At 40.4% G+C, this 19,727-nt stretch overlaps 1 protein-coding gene across 10 annotated transcripts in view; it reads right to left on the bottom strand.

The window, feature by feature from the left end:
- Positions 1–19,467, bottom strand: part of tle1.S (transducin like enhancer of split 1 S homeolog) — a 29,955-nt gene extending 10,488 nt beyond the window's left edge. For 2 of the 10 annotated variants that reach the window (XM_018239841.2, XM_018239844.2), the window contains exons 1-9: positions 19,074–19,278; positions 15,882–15,949; positions 11,519–11,637; positions 9,408–9,471; positions 7,414–7,458; positions 3,153–3,215; positions 2,890–2,994; positions 1,259–1,448; positions 778–794 (exon numbers count right to left, since the gene is read on the bottom strand). In XM_018239841.2, coding sequence (XP_018095330.1) covers positions 778–794; positions 1,259–1,448; positions 2,890–2,994; positions 3,153–3,215; positions 7,414–7,458; positions 9,408–9,471; positions 11,519–11,637; positions 15,882–15,905 — 627 coding nt within the window. In that variant the 5' untranslated portion in view covers positions 15,906–15,949; positions 19,074–19,278. 10 annotated transcript variants of the gene reach the window in all.
- Between the last annotated feature and the right edge of the window lie 260 nt (positions 19,468–19,727).

Below are 19,727 nucleotides of genomic sequence, written 5' to 3'. Positions count from 1 at the left end.
TGAGCAGTGTTCTTACTGCCAGCTGCAACCATTTGCCATTTTTTTGCCATTATTTGTGATTATACCATATTATTATTTGCAAATTTTTTAAGAGCCCGCGACACCAAGAAGTGAAAATGTTCTGAATGGATATACAAACAATCTAGGCTTACTCTAAACCTTCAATATTCCTTATTTCCAAAATTCATTTTTAAATTCATTCATTAAAAAAAAAAAAAAAAAAAAAAAAAAGCAGGTTTTAATTAAACGCAAACCCTGCATAAGAATAGGGATCTGCTCATTTATGAGGGAGGGTTAATGAGTAGCAAACAAATTAAAAAAGTGATCATGAGAACAGCACACAAAACCTACTAATCAATTCTGACACAGCGCACTGGTTTTTATGCAGCCATGCAAAATCTGAATATTATGAATTTTATTCTTTTCTCCTGGAGGTTTTGTGCCTGATGGAAAATGGTGTATGGCATGTCAGATATGCGAGTTCATAACAAAGTAATATTGTATCTGTGTTCCAATATGCCGTCATATTGGAGCAGCCTGAATTGCTTTCACTGATAAATCACCTCTTTAGTTCTCCCTACAACAAATTGTTTAGCTTCCTATGTAAATTAGCACTTCCAAAACAAGGTGAAAATTAAAACAGATTTAAATCATTGTGGTAGCATACAGGAGAGTATCCCAAAATATACTTTATTAGGGATCCTCAAAATTTAATAACAGGAGAAATTATCACACAATCCAACCTCCCCCCATATTGCAGCGTAACATTGTACTTACAGGCCCTGGGTCTCTCTCTGTCTCCATAGAAACGACCGAGCAGGAAGAAGAGAAAGAGCTGGTAAATTTTAGTGCAGAATATTAATCATCATCTCCCCCGTTTCCATTGAGACCTCTCACTCTTTTCCCTTTGCTTATCAACACCTTTATTACTTTTAATTTCCCACCCACTGCAGACTGAAATTTTAAGCCATCTTGTCCAAAGTAACAGAGAATGTGCATTTAATGAAACTACACCCCCAGCAGCTGATTGTGAAACACCCCAAGACATCAGTAACATTTAATTCCACGTTGCATTCAAAAAGCATGCTGAACTTCGTAACACCACTAGCCAATTTTGGCATTGAGCACATTAAACGGAAAGCACCCTGACGCCTCATTTTGTTAACAGCTATCATCACAACAGGGTCTAGAAATCTGACGTGAGGAACCTGAAATATTACATTTGTACTTAGCAACGTTGCTCGCTTCAGGGAAATACCTCTGTGTTCTGCATCCGCAAGGCTCTCTTTTGCAGCAAGTTGCGTCTGAAGGCCAAGAACACCAGAAAGTGCCAACAGGCTTGAGGCACTGGTTGCGGCAGCAAGTCCAGGGTGTTGCAGACTGGATGGATGTGGGGTTAAAGGGATTGGAGGTGCATGGTGTGAGAGGTGCTGCGCCTGAAGTTGGTGCTGTATGTGAGAGGAAAGTAGTGAAAGGAGGGGAGGGAAAAAAACCCCCCAAAAAAACAACACAAAAACACAAATTTCTTTTCACATTTACTGCATAGTTTATTAAATGAATTCTTTTTAGGCAATGTGCAAATAAGTTAAACAAATTCAGCATAAAAGCATAAGCCACTATTGGCCACACATACACAGATTTTGTTTGTCTATTCAATTTCCAACTGTACAAAGATCTTTGCATTTGTGCAGGTTTTACCAGCATAAGTCAAAAGTCATTAGTTAATCCCTCAAGTGCACAACAATTTTTCTGGCCAGCCTCAGATGCTGCCCTATGGCTGGCATTGCAAACTGAGAACTCTGGGGTCATTTGCTTCCCAAAGGGCCAACCAATTGCATTTCTGTGAGCAATGATTAAAGGTCCAGCTGCAACTCTTTTAAGTCTATTTGACTTAAACTGGGACAGGTTTCTGGTACCTCTTATTACAACCTAATGGCATCATGACACACCCATTCCTGGTTTCATGTCTTATGACTATTATTATAATAGAATAGAATGCAAATGGAAGGTGATACAGCTTGTAAACACTGAGAAATATTAGCAGGGTGGGCAGGGCTTAAAAACATGTTTAAATCAAGCATTAAAGAAACAAACTAAAAAAATCTCTCATGATAAGATACCAACCGTGGCTACTAGATATTCATAATTGGAGACAAAATAACAAAAAAATAAAAGTAACGTTCCATAATCAAAACTTACTTAGTGGGGGAAAAAACGTTTTGGATTTATCTGAACTTCATAGATATATAAAAAAAACAAAAAAAACAACAAAACCAAGGAAGGATTTATTTGAACAAATGTTTCAATTTGACCGACATAAGATTTTTTCACATCAACTATTTTTTAACTGTACTAAATCTCTTTTGCACAATAGCCAGTTTGGATGTGAATAAACATGTCCCGTGTTCGGCCATTAAACTTAATATATTACATTCCCTTTACTGTACTCAAAAAGACAGCACACAACATATACAGGGAGGAATATTCCAGTGTTCAACAGTACTAGCCCAGACCATCATTCTAAACATAAGCAATGCATTTTTGCTGGCACTCTCGATAAGATGCAGTAAGTTGCCTGGGTGCAAGACCAACAAACATCTCCATACAATCGCAAAAAGGGGATCAGCACTACTCAGGTCTTAAAAATGAAACAGAATTATAGCAACAGACTGACGTTTCGGCTGACTCGGCCTCTCACTTTGAGAAAGGCTGAGTCAGCCGAAACGTCAGTCTGCTGCTATTTTTATTTATATATATATATATATATATATATATATATATATATATATATATATATATATATATATATATATATATATATATATATATATATATATATATATATTCTAAAGGTGGGTTATATTGGGAGGGAGTGGGAAGTATACACACCACAGTCAGCTGAGGGGGAATGAAACGTACCCCGATGGCTGCATTCAGTTCTGCCATAGTCACCTGCTTAGCTCGTTCTACAGCCTGGACGACCTGTTGTTGGTGCTAGAGTGGAGGTAAAGTACAGAGATCTAAGATGAAGAAATGCAGAAAGACCTACTGCTTAGGTAATAGAAGGAAGAGTGAAAAGGTGAAACATAATGAACAGAATGAAAAGAGATACAGAAGCACAAGCTGTAACGCTGCAACATAATTTTACTCACCTCCTGAGAGAGGAAGGGTACCAGTTGGGCACAGATTACATTCAGCCGCTTGGCAATCTCTGTCTGAAATGATACGAAATACATACAAATGAATTTGAAAAATAAAAAAAAATGTACAAAGATTTATTATTAATTTATTTTTTTACAGCAAGGACAAGACACTGTCACTTGAAGGATGGGGGGGGGGGGGAGTAGTACCTTCATCTCTCTCCTCTAAAGGCATTTTGATCTGCTCTGCCATTAGTCAGCCCCAGTACACGTGTGTGACAACTCCCTGGCTTCATTACATGCTATCATTAAGAGCAGGAGAGAAAACCCACAGGGGTGCAGTAGCACTAGACAAGCCAGATCACACACCTGCCTTTAGGGTAATTAGCAAGAACACAGAGGCAGAGGAAATAAGCAGTATCAGCTCTCAGACACTGTCACATAGAAATAGAAGTGATGCTTCAGATTTAAAACGAATGTAGGATTCTGGAAGGTCATACAGGGTCCTGAGTGAGCTACATACAGGTTTAATATTGAGCAAGTTGTATAACTATGGGGGTGCAAATAGGAAGCAGTGCCAACAACTGCTTCTGGCAGACAAGCCTACTATATGTTGAAACACAGGGGGTTTTATGTGGTTATATCGGGCAATAACATGAACATAAAAGGTATTAATGCTGAAAATCAATTAGCATCACTAATTCCCACTGCTGGGGTCGGTTTTGTCTGCTCCTTTAATTCCCTCCCTATCCTTCTGTGTCTGCTCTCCAACAGTGTTCTCCCTTCTGCTGCCACTATGCTAATTACATCTCTTATGGCTGATCATTCAGTCTTACGGAAAAGGAAGGCAGGAAATATTGAGGGTAAACAGCATAGAGGAAGAAGAGGGGGTCAGGAGAAAGAGCAACAGTCGCTTCCTTTTTAGCACTGCTTGGGGAGGGTAACTTTTCTCATTTCTATTCCTTTTAACAGCACTATATACCCTCCTTGCTAGCTGCCAGGTCTGAATAGTTCTGGCACAGAGTGAGCTGCCTCAAGGGGCCATGATGGATTTTCCCTCTAAATGGGGTGGGCTCGTTAATGTGCAATTTACTGCTACTTCAACTCTCACAGAATGAGGAATGAGCAAGCTGTTACCAGAGGGACACACACATTTTGAAAGAAAATACAAGGCCAAACACAGGTGGGGTCTGGAAGCAGAGAAATGTGGGTGTATAAAAACATCAAAATGACTTTTTATACAAAAACTTACATTAGGTCTGAAGGGGGAGAACATTGGGGCAGCAGGGAAGTAATGGAAGGGGAGAAAGAAAATGGACGACAAGGAAGAAAATGGGATAAGGAGCAAAGGAGAAAAACTGAGGAAACAGGCAAAAAAGAAGGTGTGGCAATAAGTTCATTGTGCAAAAGTAGACATGTAAGAAACTGTAATAAAGGTAGATATGCGTTTAAATTGCAAGGATAAGAACATTGAAATTGCCAATGGTTATCACTGGACAGTCCTTTCAATTCCTTTTAATGAAGTCTGTGCCTAGAAAGTCACAAACACTGACTCCAGTCACATATTTGGAGCAGGTACTAAACGGCATTGCAGCAGCACAGTTAACGCTGACTTTTCTGGGCCTTGTAGCATGTAATATGGTCAGTGCCACTTGCCTACCATGAGTTTCCTGGGCCATTTACCAAAGGACTTACAAAATAGTGCTATGAAGTCACAGCTACAAAGTACATTCCTGCCAGGCTGACAAAAACAGATTTACAGCCTCAATTATAAACTGTTCAAAAAAAAAAAAAAAATGCATCTCTAAGTGCATGGCAAAATGTATGATTAAAATTGCTAAACCCAAAACCGGGGAAAGATGAACTACTATGCTCCTCCTATCGCCCAATCTCATTACTGAATATGGAGGTTAAAATCCTAGCCAAAGTGTTAGCTAACCGGCTGTACAGGGTAGTATCGACCTTGGTGGAACCTGACCAATCTGGATTCATGCCTGCCAAATCTACCTCATTTAACCTTAGGAGGTTATTCCGCAATTTACAATTGTCTCATGAGAATATAGGATCCAGATTGGTAGTTTCCCTTGATACGGCCAAAGCCTTCGATTCTATTGAGTGGCCCTATCTCTGGGAAGTTTTGCTTAGAATGGGATTTGGTCCCACTTTTATTAAATGGGTCCAATTACTGTACAGTGCACCCCAAGCAGCCATTAGAGTTAATGGGATTCTTTCTCCCGCCTTTCACTTATCTCGGGGCACCCGGCAGGGCTGCCCACTTTCCCCACTCCTTTTCGCTCTGGCCATTGAGCCTATGGCCATTGAGATTCGGCATTCCCCCCTAGTGAGAGGGCTTCTCTATAAAACAGTTGAGGAAAAAATTTCAATGTACGCAGACGACACACTACTCTATCTCGCTGACCACCGCACCTCTTTGCAGTCCTCATTGGGTATTGTCAAGCGCTTTGGTAACTTCTCCGGCCTCCAAATAAATTGGGATAAGTCCGTGATTTTTCCTTTGGACGATCTAACCCCAGATATGTTAGACCCTCACTGTGAACTGCAAATTGTCCACTCATTCAAATACTTAGGATTACACATTCATAGGCATCCGTCTACACAATCTCCAGCCACTTCTACACAAATTCAAAATGACCTTGGATCATTGGACAAACCTACCCCTCACTCTCATCGGCAGAATTAATATCTGCAAGATGGTTTTCCTGCCGAAATTTTTGTACATTCTGGGCAACACACCGTGTCATATCCCAAAAAAAACCTTACTAGAGCTCGATCGTATCCAATCCGCATTCATTTGGGGGAACAAAACCCCGACACTCTCTCGTGCTACTCTGAATGCCTCGCCTGAACATCTAGGCCTAGCATCCCCTAACTATGAGTTGTACTACTTAGCTTCACAGAGTACTCACGTAGCTAATTGGTGGTGCTTTGACACTGAAAACCCTGCATCGACCTTGGAAGCTCTCTACCTTACCTCAATAGAAAGCCTTAAGAATGCCTTATATAGGAGCAGGAAGGATATAAGCCCTTTACCACCGGTACTTGACGCTACTAAGAGAGCTTGGGATGCCATGTTACACCTAACAGATAAAACGGGGTGCATTTCTCCGGAAATGCCACTGTGGGGCAATAGCGATCTAGTACATTTTTCTACTTTTATGGAGGCAGGGACATGGGCTAGACTTGGAGTTAAACGAATTAGGCACCTGTACACCGACAATGTTTTGCATACTCTTCCCCCTCCTGCAGCAGGTCACCTCCCGTCCCAACCTCTCTGAGTTTAGGTACCTGCAGATTGCACATTTGTGTTCTACCCAATTCCCCACGCCCCCGCTTGTGCAGCATACTGACATTGAGGACCTGATATCTCGCCCACTTAAGACGAAGCTCCTTTCGAAGACTTACAAATTACTTCTGTCTCGGAAATATGATCCACGACCTAGGGTTAAATATAAGTGGGAAGCCAGTGGGATTCAGCTAGTTCAGGATGACTGGGACGAAATTATCGAATCTTTGTACAAACCTCTTGTTAGCACTAGGGATAAACTTGTTCAGTTTAAAATTGTGCATCAGACCTATCTTACCCCACAAAAACTGCATGCTATGGGTAAACGTGATTTACCTCATTGTCCGAGATGTAGTGAACAGCTAGCCGACTTTATTCATATGTTGTGGCACTGCCCAGTTGTGCAACGGTTTTGGCACCAGGTCACTCAATTTATGGGAACGGAACTAGCCTTGCCCCAGGTACTTAACCCGGCCACTTGTTTGTTGGGACTAGTAGATTCCATGGTACCTAGAGCCCGAACTAGAACCTTAATGAGACTGCTCTTGTTCTACGGGAAAAAGACTATTGCACTACACTGGATGGGACCGTCACCCCCGACTTTGCGGCACTGGATTGCTCTTGTTAATTCTCAACTGGAACTTTACAAGCTTACTTATGTGGCAAGAGGGTGTCCAGGGAAATTTGAAGACGTCTGGTCTCCATGGACTGAATCTCTAGCGACTTCGCCATAACTGTCACTTATTTCTCCAGCCACCTTATTGCTGTCTATTGTTTTCTTTCTTTCTTTCCTATCCTCCTTTTTTTTGTTGTTGGAAAATCAATAAAAAGCATTCTTTAAAAAAAATAAAAATTTGCTAAACAAGAGCAAAGGTAACAAGGGTGAAGAACAGGAGAAAGGCCAAGTCAATAATAGAGAAGGTGAAAAGGAAGAGAGATTGAGGAGATCGGTGAGCATGCAATACTTACTTGTTTGTGCATTTCTATATTCAGACCATAAGACATTTCATAGTACTGTTAATAAAAACAGGAAAAAGTTAGTAACTGTGAATTACATAGTTTAAAAAAGGGGTCACTTTCCTTATTACAGAAAATTCGGATACTAAAATAAGTTAGTCATGTTATATGTGTGAATCCACAGGCAAGGCCTCTATCGGGGGGAAGGGGTACTGCTGTCCTGGATGGTTTGGGGTGTTAAGGGGGGCCCGACCGTGCTGCAGTTACTTGCATTGCCAGGCCCCTGCCGTCTGAGCTGCAGACTTCTGAAGGGAGGGTGGGCTAGAGCTCCGGTGCCTGTATCTTGCCTCCACTGCTTTGATTCGCCAGTGAAGTGTAAGTCCAGGTAAAGCTGCATAGGAATTGGATGGGTAAAGTTTGATCCTCCCCTCCAGCTTATCCAATCGCCATGCAGCTTTACCAGGACTTAAATTTTACTGGCGATTTAGAGCACGGGAAACTGAAGATACAGGCACCTGAGCTCCCTAGCTAAAGTAAGTGCAGTGTTCTTTTTTTCTTACATCTTGCAGGGATCCTGGCCACATATGATTATTTTTTATTTTTTTTATTTTTTTTAATAACTTGTAGGGGCCCTGGCACCAATATTTTTTTTATAACTTGTAGGGGGTCCGTTGCCAACAATATTTATTTTCTTTAACTTGTAGGGGGCCCAGACCACCAAAACTTGTAGGGGGACCCTGGGCACCAAAGTTCTTTTTTAAACTTGTAATGTTTTAACGCTTGTGTCGCCTTCGTACTGATGTGTGAGGGAGAATCGGCAAGGGGGGCCCAGAAAAGTTGATATGCTCTGCCCCATGATTTCTGATGGCAGCCCTGTCCACAGGAAAACCTGTAAGTTTCAACAACTTTAGAAATCAAATAAGCAGACTATTTATAAATCCTGCACCAGTTTCCTCAATGTTGCCTTTGCTACTATCCCCTCTGTCCAAACTATGTCAGAGATGTGAATAATAATACATTGAAATCTAATTGCACAGTGTGCATAACAGATTACCTTTTGGGTCTAAATACCTGGCTTGTTGGTATGCCCCAGTACTCAACAAAAACAGTGTAAATCACCATAAAATTACCTTCCCAAATAGCTGGACATAACCTTACCATTACATACACAAATAAACCAAACTTATCCCATTTAACACTCCGTTTACTGTAAAATTGGCTAACAAATTCTCTCCATGCCCTTTAAATTTTAAAGGACCAGTAACATCAAATTTAAAAAAAAAATTAAAAAAAAATCGTTAGTATACATTGAAAAAAACAAGACAAATTAAACTTTAAAATTTCAAAGTCTTTATTAAGAAAGACTGCTCTTCAGAAAAGGCGATCGCAATCCATAGTGCAGTGCTCGATTTCTCCTCCCTGTCTTCCTTATAGGAGGTTTTTTTTTTTTCAATGTATACTAGATACTGGTCCTTTAAATTCCTTCGCACTTAAGCTTTCATCATATACTCGGTTGATTCTGCAACTCAGAGACCAGTACCCTGATCATCACTTTTCACAGGAATTAAAAAAAGAAAAAAACTTTTAGGTTTCTTCACTTCCCAGTCCTGGCTCCTTCCTCAGACACTCGTGGTACTAAATACCTAGCCTGTTGGGTCCTACTAGGATGTTTTTATCCACTGCTGTAAAGTAGCTTACTTACATAAATGGTATTAGGCATATAGCCTACGGGTACGTTTTGGATGCCAATTTGGGTCAGGCAAAAACCATTGGGTTCTTAATGCTCTAAATTTCCTGTCATCACTTGCTACAATAAAGCATGGCAAATGTCCTGCATAGAACGAGCCAGCAGTTGACAGTTAACACAAGCGCAGCCAAAAGCCCAAAGCTTTTCCCAATCTTCTTTTCACATCTGTTTGTTTACATGTATCTAGACAGTGGAACCAGTATAAATCATTTTAAGAACAAAAGGTTTCAATGATGAGATCCATCAGTGTTCAACTTACCATGACATAATGACGCTGGATCTCAGTTTTCTCTGTTGCCAGTTTTTCACACTCCAGCTTTAAACTGAAGACAATGATCAAGTCAATGATTACAGGAACCTATACACAAGTTTATTTGCAATATCTGATACACAACAATGTATCAGGGGGAAAACATTTTTTTTTTACATGCAACTATCAGCATCTGGTAAATCTGGTCATTCTCGTGTGCAGTGGCAGGTATTTGCCTAATCTGTGCTAGTTTCAGTGAGAGTCACAGAGTCACTACATAATCGGCTGGTGGGGGCCGTTTGAAATGCCAGGGCCTGTTTTGAATCAGTGCGGACCTATATCTTAGTGATATTATTATGCACTAAGTTAGTTTATTATGCACCAATTCAATCACATGTGCATCCTATACCCAGTGAAACAATACTGCATCTTTCATTTTTCTTTAAAAAAATCCACACTCATCAGAATACCATTTTCACATGCAGTCACCTTTTCTATAGATGCAAGTAAAATTATCGAAGTCTTTATAAAACAGCATATGTTTTTGTACTATATACAGCAGACAATGGGGGAGCATTAAATTGCTCTCATTGGCTCCTGCTGTGTGTTTCCATAATAGTGTATTATAGGATAATGATTTGGAAATAAAGAATGCAAAGAAAACGCTTTCCCCTCAGTGGCTGAAACAGAATGACAAATACATTCTAAGAAGATTTAGCAACTCATACAAAATTACTAGAATTAATTTAATAAAGGAACAACTTTTATTATTCTGAAAATCTCTTTGCCAGTTTTTAATGAAGGTTATCATTTTAATCTTTTTATCATTTGTTTTTGGTCACAGTTTTAACCATCTAACCACTTTTAATGAAAATTAGAGACAGTAGGGGTCATTTATGACCACAACCACAGTTATGGTGGCACAAAAATGGTTGAAGTTGTTGCACAATTGGCACTAAAGGCAGTAACATCTAAGTCCTCTCTTTGCACGTCTGCATCCTTCATGCCTCCTACTGCAAATTTTGCATGTACACCAACACTGGGGAGCCCTGGAGCAACCGCCACCTCAAAGGTATCATTTTGACATCAAGTTCGGAAATCAAGCAATTCCCACTATGAAACTATTCATTGCAGTACAGTGTAGACAATTTATGTCAAAACACAAGTGCAATTTACTTGACACATTTGCATTACATGCATCTCCTTCTAATACAGGGATGCACTGAATCCACTATTTGGGATTCGCCCGAATCCTTCGTGAAAGATTCAGCCGAATACCAAACCCTAATTTGTATATGTAAATTAGGGGTAGGAAAGGAAAAAGTGGAAAAAATCCTTCTTTTGTGACGAAAAGTCAGGTGATTTTCCTACCGCACCTAATTTACATATGCAAATTAGGATTTGGTTCGGCCAGGCACAAGGATTTGGCCGAATCCTGCTGAAAAAGTCTGAATCCTGGATTCGGTGCATCCCTACTCTAATAGTCATAATTATACTGAAATTATGGGGGGAAAAAGCACTTTGTTGTGGGTAAAAAGACATAGTGGGGGTCATTTATCAACACTGGGCAAATTTGCCCATGGGCAGTAACCCATAGCAACCAATCAGATTGCTGCATTCTTTGTTCTACTTGCAGCTGGCTTCAAAAAGCTAATCACTGATTGGTTGCTATAGGTAACTGGCCATGGGCAAATTTGCCCAGTGTTGATAAATGAGCCCCAGTGACTTGCATCTGAATCTTCACTAGGTTTGTTTTTTCTCTTCTTCCTCAACAGTAATCAAAAACACTAACCCTTTTCCCCAGGTCTTCTATTTGAAAAAAACAAACAAACAGTAGCCCCGGATAGACGGAAGACCGATATTACTCTCCTCAGCTATTCCCTGTAAAGAATAGGTGGTGGCACATGCACAGTACGATACATGAGGTCCAAACCCATATGCTAAGTATCCCTGGGAACTCAACAGCCGACAAGGATAGTCAGCCACAGAAGGTCCTTGGCAAACAGTGCGTTTCTGTTATGAAAATGCTGCATGTCTAAAACCGAGAAAACAAAAAGTCAGCTTTATTAGAAAGATGGGTGCAACAAAAGACAATGCCAATCTTTGGCTGAGCCCCTCACCTGTGGTACTGACTCTGCAGAAACTGAAATTCCTCCTTGATACGGTCCAAAGTCTCAGGGTAGGTCAGTTTGAGGCTCTGAGGGGGGCCAGATGCTGCCCCTGCTGCCTGTAGGTGAGTCTAAAATAAGAGAAAGGAAACTTAGTATCCACCGAAGGTAGAATACATACTATATGTATCCAGATGCAATATTATGTGTGTGCTACGCTACAGCTTTTCTATTACACACTGAATGATATATCAACACAGGTTTAAGCAAATTCTTGCAGGTATAACCTTTAATTACAAAGCTTTAACTAAACATTCCCATCCTAAATCCCACCCACCCCTTTTTCCCCCCCCCCACTCACTGGCTCTCCTTTCTACTTCATAGAAGTTTGCACAGGTTTATGGTAAGCCACATGAACACAATGGATACAACCTTTAAATATGTTTTAAGGCATTGACTATTTCCGATATGGAACGGTTTGGAAGTATGATTATCAGTGATATACAAAACAAAATGTGCTGCACGATTCTAACTTCCCACTCATTTAAAAAAAGGTGCGAAACTATGCCCTTCAGATTTATTTTGTTCTGGTATAATTTCTGAACACAAACAACTGAAAAGAATAATAAATACTGCAAATGTCACGATTCCCTCAAACTGAAACCATGTTTAGTGCAGTATCCATTACAACTCATCATCCTCATGTTTTGTCTATACAAACATTTTCATTCCCTTACTCTTTGTTCTTCTATTTATCCTTACTTTCTTTTGGAGCTGACTTAATGGTTTGTTTATTTTTTTCAAATAAAAAAAAGTTGCATAAAAACACACCAATACAAAGTGATTTGTGGAACATGTCTAACACCGCAAATCTAGAGCATACAATGCTAGTGCAACTGCCTAAACCAAACTATGCTTATGCTGGATCTTCCACTGGTCTCAAATATAATTACAGTTATGGGATCCGTTATCTGGAATCCTGTTATCTAGTAAGCTCTGAATTATGGAAAGCCCATCTTCTGTAGACTTTTTCTCTGTAATAATAAAACAGTACCTTGTACTTGATTCAAACTAAGATATCATTAATCTTTACTGGAAGCAAAAAGAGCCTAATGAGATTGTTTAGTTTTTACATAATTCTTTTTGTGGACTTAAGGTATGAAGATCCAGATTACAGTAAGATCCGTTATCCAGAAAACCCCAGGTCCCGAACCTTCTGGATAACAGGTCTCAAACCTGTACAATAGAACCTAATGTATGCAGGTGCACCTCAAAATTTAGTACAGAAATTTGGTTTGACTGCAGGCTGCCCAACTCCTTTACAGCGAACAAGCTGAAACACACAACATCGCTAAAGTGCTTTGTTTTAGTTTTTGGCTCTAGTGTACATGAGATTGCTATGCATAAGCAAGCCAAACTTGAGGAGTCTTCCCCTAAACCGTTCAGTGTCACATGGATGTATAAACAAATTGTTGTGTGCCTTCCATCTGACTTACAGAAATATTTCAGAGGCCACATGTAGGTAGTGCAGGAGTGCTAAATAAAATCACGCCAGGAAACCTTTATTCCAAACAAAGTTCAGAACTGCCTTATTTCCGGATAATAAAAGTAACGGCTTCCTAGCAGTGTCAAGTTGCCTTATGCAGTAGCAGCTAAAATCAAGACAACAAAGCAATGTACATTTAATATCAGTCACAATACTCAAAACATATAAGGCTGTGACCTTGTGTGACTGGAAACAGGGTGATATTCATACGTGTGGACACCATATGCAGAAATTACCACAGATTATAACTGGATAAGATAAGCATACATTGTATAATTTGAATAGATGCCCATGCTCCACGCTTGCAGCAAAGTAAGAAAAACATAGCGTTACAGCACTGCATGGTTCTGACAGGAATTACACGTTTGTGGAGTAAAGCAAATATGTACATGTAAAGGATCAGTTAGCCTGAGGGCCCAACACATGACTTCACACACTTAATACACAAAACGTATAAGGCCTCAGGCTAGCTGAACATTAATTGCACATATATACATTACACTGTAGAGCAGTAATGGCAAACCATAGTTATTGAGTGAATGCTATGTACAGTAGATGTAACTCTGCAGCACTGGCCTCTTCCTGACTGTATGCACGTCTCTACCTTTGTCATTGTTGGTTTCTCTTAAAGGGAAACAGAATTGCTAGGAAACAAGTGGTTTCCAAAAAATCTGGTCCCTCCTCCTTTCCAGTCAAACACGTGCCATATACACTACAAAAAGGACTTCCTCATACTGGCAGGACGCCAACTGTTTGTTCTAGTAGGATGTGGCCAGGATCCCAGACAATCAGGAAATGCTACATTAAGGACAACGGACGTGATCAATAGCAAGGGGATAATGTGCCCACTATAACACTTCTCTGCCACACTGATGGAAACGCTTACTGTTATAGCTTCCACACAAATGTATCTGGTTTCAAAATGGAGTAGCTACAATGTTCAACACTTGAAAGTTGGCTTTTTTTGATCTGCTTGCAATTAATTTATGTTCTTATTGCAACATAGACAAGAGCCAAACTGCACATTTGTGGCATTCAGTAAAACTAGGTAGTAAAAGTCAACTTCAAATCTTTCGCTACCTTTCACGTCATTCGCCACTTCCTTCCAACCATGTTCTACTTAATCGAAAATAAATAACACAATGCTTTTAAAAAGAGATCATTTCCCTTTATCGATTCAATCACACTGGCACTATGTCAATCATGCAACAAAGGTTTTTTTTGCAAGTTACACATTGGTTAAGAGATCCTACTTTACCCAGAAAAAAACCTGGGTGACTCATGGGAAATATTTGATTGCATCCACTGTTGACAGGTTTTATACTACATCACACTCAGAACTACACCCGTCATATAATTCATTGAGCATGGATAGAAGCTTGAATGATGGCAACTCATGCCAACTATTTCAAGTGTTATGTGCCTAAATTGCAACAGAAGTGGATTCTGGATGTGTTACAGGTATGTGCACAAATAAGAATGGCAAGATTCTTAAAACAAGAAGTCTGTACCCAATAAACACCCAAACAGTGCAAGATTTATGACCGAAAAGGCCTGCATGTGCCTAATAAGCCAGCCTGGAGTGTATTTGCAGCTGGTCAGTGCCATTCCAGGGATGCCACATTGGAAATGCAGTAATCATTCATTTTCTAAACACTGTGGAGAACCATCAACCTTGCATGTGGAGAAGCCCAATGTGGCTAGGAGAGAGAGAGAGTGAAACACAACCACACAAAATGTTTTGGTCTCCCAGCTCAACCACATGCACCATATAAAGTCATTTACCAGGAGTCAAATGCTAAGTTACAGCCTTTACTGCACTTCATTATTTTACATATGTTTTTAAAACACAAGTGAAATGAATAACCTGGTATTTGGTACAATTTACTCAAATGTTTTAGATTACAAAAAAATAAAACACATCACTCAATTAACAAGCAAATGTATCCCTTGAAAAAGCCATACAAATCAATGCAAAACTACTGAAGATTGTGGTCCTAAATGGGTGGCAATGCATTGCAGATGCCACATCTAATGCTTTCATGATGAAAGAGGCCTCATGCCCTAATTGTACTATGAAAAAAGTACAGCAAACCAATTATTATGTAAAAAGTAAATACCACAGAAACAAATGACATATGTCTGACTTCTGAACTCTCCGTTATTGATGTCATCTAAATGCTAAACTAGCACTTTTTTCAAAATAAAACCTTATAGATTATATTTCAAAGGAAGTGGGGCCTCTTGCATCCTATACTGTCAATGAACTGCATACCGCCTAATACCATTTTAGGACATTTAACAATAAAATGCTTATACATACCCAGAACCCACAAGCTCTCAAACAGTCCAATAATGTTAGACATGTCACCCCAGTAGCCATTTCCTTGGGCTTTGAATAGTGAACCAGAGTTCACCTGTAGGAGAACACATCCCCACTGCATTCCATACATTTTAAAAAACAGAAGTAGCTTGTCCTTCCATAAAATATATGGCTCACAGTGGGCCCAAGAGTGCAGCCATTAGATCAAGGCTTACTCAGGACCAGAGGAGACAGCTGCTTAGAGCAGAATTTTACCCCACGGCAGCTGCACAGTGCTCCTCATTAAAAGGTCAAGTCCGCCCTTAGTGGGTTACCTGTTTACAGAAAAGCACTCCTCTATTAACAGCACTCCATTATACACAAGTCATGCACTATTTACATTGTTCATACAAAACAAATTGATGTATGTGTAGGCATGCATACAGATAAAGAGGAAAAAATGTCATACCAACAGTGTGATAATCTTTTCATAGTTAGAAAAAAAGGCAGTCACAGGACACACTTACCGGAGGTCTGTTTTGAGGGAACATCTTTGAGGGAGGTAGTGGGACTGTCTCGTTTTGTGCAATCGGTCCTGAAAAAGAGAGTAGATTAAGGTTTGGTAACAATAGCAGCCGCTTAACCATTTAACCTTCGCACACATCCCTGACACAGAACTAGGGGTAGAATGCAGAAGAGCACTCAAACACAAAATAGAACATGGGTGTCTAATTTCATGCAAATAGAGGGGGGAGGTTTAGACTCTTTTTTTTGCAAGTCTACAAAGCAAAATATTACATTCCATCGGGTTTCTAGGACTATTAACCCTAGTAACCAGAAGTGGAACGATTTCTGGTTGTTTTTCTAACACCCGTCTCTCTATATTGATGTTCCTTCTCAGGTCTCACAAAGCAAACAGGTCTGATTGATAAAATAGTTCTTAGCAACCACACAACAGTTTAAATATTAGATCGTTGAAATAAAATTTAAAATCCATTAAAAAAAACAACAACAAAAAAATTCAAATACAACTAAAGACCAATTGTGAACAGGAATGGTCCCCACTACAAGCGGTCATAAAAAAAAGTAGTCCATAGCTAGTAGTGGAGGTAGTATCAAAATTCCTTGTGTGCCATAGAATGTAATTGCCCACATTCTACTTATAGTTAACAAAAAGGTGAATGTCTCCTTTAAACAGTGCAAGAACATACATAAACTGAATGTTAATTAGGATATGGGTGAATGTAGCGCATGTGCAAGCTAGAGGGCGGAATTAATGGTTAAAGAACAAAAAAAAATAGGCAAGAGATAAGAGGAAGCAAAAGATTGCAAATAAAAACAAAGAGGTGTGTGTGCCTTTGAAGGGGGAGCTTATTATGCCTGGAAGGCAGGGAGGACACTGTAAGTGATTTGAAATGTGTTGAGATGCCAAGATACTGATTTAAGGAGGCAATGAAAATAGAACAATCTGGTAAGAGGGGGAATGACATTATTGCATTCAAATTGGTCTGATAGAGTACTTATGACAAGAAAGAACCAAAGTCAGGCTAAGTGAGTCTTCATTTGTGTTTCTTTTATCTGATAGAAAGGTCCAGCTCAATTCCAAGTTTAAAAACATCCCACAGGAAGATTTTGAGCATCTGCCTTTTTAAAGGAACAGTAACATAAAAAAATTGAAAATTAAAGTAATGAAAATATCATGTAGTGTTGCCCTACACTGGTAAAACGGATGTGTTTGCTTCAGAAACACTACTATAGTTCATATAAACATGCTGCTGAGTAGCAATGGCGGAAGTTGAAAAAGGCTATATGGCACAGGATAATTAGTGGATAACATAACATTATGTTCTACAGGGCTTATCTGCTATCTGCTGTGTAACCTGAGCCTTTTCTCCTTTGAACAGCTGCCCCCATGGCTACACAGCAGCTTAATTATATAAACTATAGTAGTGTTTCTGAAGCAAACACAACAGTGTTATCAGTGCAGGGCAAAACTGCATTATATTTATTTCTTTAAAACAATTTAATTTTTTGATGTTACTAGACCTTTAATATTTAACAAAACACACACACAACTCAAACTACCAATTCAAAAAATGTTTATTTATATTCTGTACATTGGCCTGATAACACTCTTTTGAACTGCACATACAGACTGGTACAGTTATACTAAGTCCCTGAAGGGTTATGGCATGCCACATGAAATTTCCAGCTTGACAGATCAGCAAAATGCTATCAACTGCCTCTCCATACACTTACATATAATGGATCTGGTCAGGCATTTATTGATCAGAAACACTCACTGCTGGATAACAGGTATGGTTTATGTAATTTGGCCAATTTATACTTGCAGATGAATACACTAAGCCACTTTTTTGCAATTAAATAAAAAGATAGTATATCAGCACTGTATATTTGTGGTCAGCCATATATCTGATCAACTTCACTGCAAATATAATTGTATTTCTGCACTCAAAGCACTTTCCCTTGTTAGCACCCATAGAAGTGGTGACCAGCAGACTTCCAGACACTTAGCACCTGTCCCCAGCCTTTGGCAGTCAGTGAAATTCTAGGAATTGTAGTTCAACAACAGCTGGAGGGCAGCAGAGTGGGCAACCCTGCTATAAATGTCTGCCAGCCCCTAAACCTATGTTCTCAGCCGAAGATCGCTTCTTCCTGTAAGGCACTCATGCCATGAACTGACCACTCTTTATAGAACTGCAACCCCATAAACCTGGAGTTAAATTTAAGCATACTTCTGGCATAAAAGTTCCAACCTATCAATACAAACAAAAACATATCCATCCTTTCCAGTAACCTGACTAATCATGTAATACTTAAATTTGACCCCTCATTTTGACAGATCAGAACACCCCAACACTGATAAGGACAAAAGCAAATTTGACACAGGATCCAAAGTTCTCCATCCAGCTGCCATGTAAATTAAAAACGAAAAGACAGGTTAGGAGCGGGAACTGTGGTTCCTAACATTTTCCAAGATTGTTTGTGGGTCTACATAAATTTGGTCTCCAGGACACTTTATATGCACATACATCATTTACATTTCCACATCAAAGAATGATGCATGGCACAGTGACTATTATAATTATTTACTTGCTCAGAGCCACCCACCATGCTACATAGAGAGAGCACAGGTTTTTCTACAAGAGATGCACAAAATAATGTATTTAACTGCATAGCCTTTGACACACAGGCAACATCCCATGTAAAGACGCCCCTAAATCAGATCCCCACACACATCCTGTGTACAACCAAAATCCCCCCACAACCTAAACACCAAAGCAAGAACACACACATGCATGCTCCCACACAGCACCACATCTAACCAAACACACCCCACAATTCCATCCAAGCCGCCCATTGCAACCCACAGAGAAACAAACACACATCAGTCCCAGCAGTACATGTAAGCAAGTACACCCACAAAATCGAACGTCCCTTGTAAGCTGGGCTAAGCAAACACAGCACAATACTTAGCCTTCCCTTCCACATCACTTTATCCAAAAGGCAAACACCTAAAAGTGTCCCCACGATTTCAGCTGCTACATTAACACTCGGCACCCACGCCAGATGCACTTTGGCTCCACATAACTGACACACTCACTCCCCTAATCCCCAGTCTCAGTCTTTTCCCGTCCCACCACCTGCACTTAATGTTGGCTCTTTCATTCTCAGTTTTCCCCATGTAAACAACTCACCCACCCAGGGCCTTTACACCAGCATCAATGTCCCTAATGGCTTCTTCTGGGCCCCTTTTCACAGATCTCTCATGTGTCTGCTCTCCCTATCCCACCCAGCAGGCCTCCCCAGTGCAATGCCCCTGCCCCATGTCCTGCTCCTCTCCTTCATCTCATCTCTCCAGCTCTCTGTCAGGCCTCTTCGACACCCTGCTTAGAGCATCCAATGCACTGCGCCTCCCCCCTCTCTTACCGTACCCCGAGGGTAGGAGGAGCCGATCTCCAGTCGGGCCCAGTCTCCCGGTGCTCGGTGCAGCCCCTCCCTCCGGCTCAATCAGCGGCCGCCACCTCCACGTGGGTTCAGACTCCTGCAAGCAGCTCCAGCTCCGCCCGGCCAATCGCAAACTGGCTTACCCCACGTGGGGGCCGGCCACTGCTATACGATTGGCTGTATGCAATAGGGTTGTCAATCAATTGGAAACTCAGAGCTTCTTCGTCACTTAACCCATGCAGCCTGGTGCCTGCTGGGTGGCTGCTTCTATTAACTCCTTAGTCTCCTCTTCTGATCCGGGGCGAATGCTACTTGTAGTGGGAAAGGCGATGACGGACCCCGGAGGGACAATAAGAACTAAGATAAAGGCCAAAATAGTAGAGGCACAATACAGTTAATATAAT

The sequence above is a fragment of the Xenopus laevis genome, chromosome 1S (genome assembly GCF_017654675.1).
Source record: "Xenopus laevis strain J_2021 chromosome 1S, Xenopus_laevis_v10.1, whole genome shotgun sequence".
Taxonomy (NCBI): domain Eukaryota; kingdom Metazoa; phylum Chordata; class Amphibia; order Anura; family Pipidae; genus Xenopus; species Xenopus laevis.
This window is presented reverse-complemented; position numbering and strand designations above follow the sequence as displayed.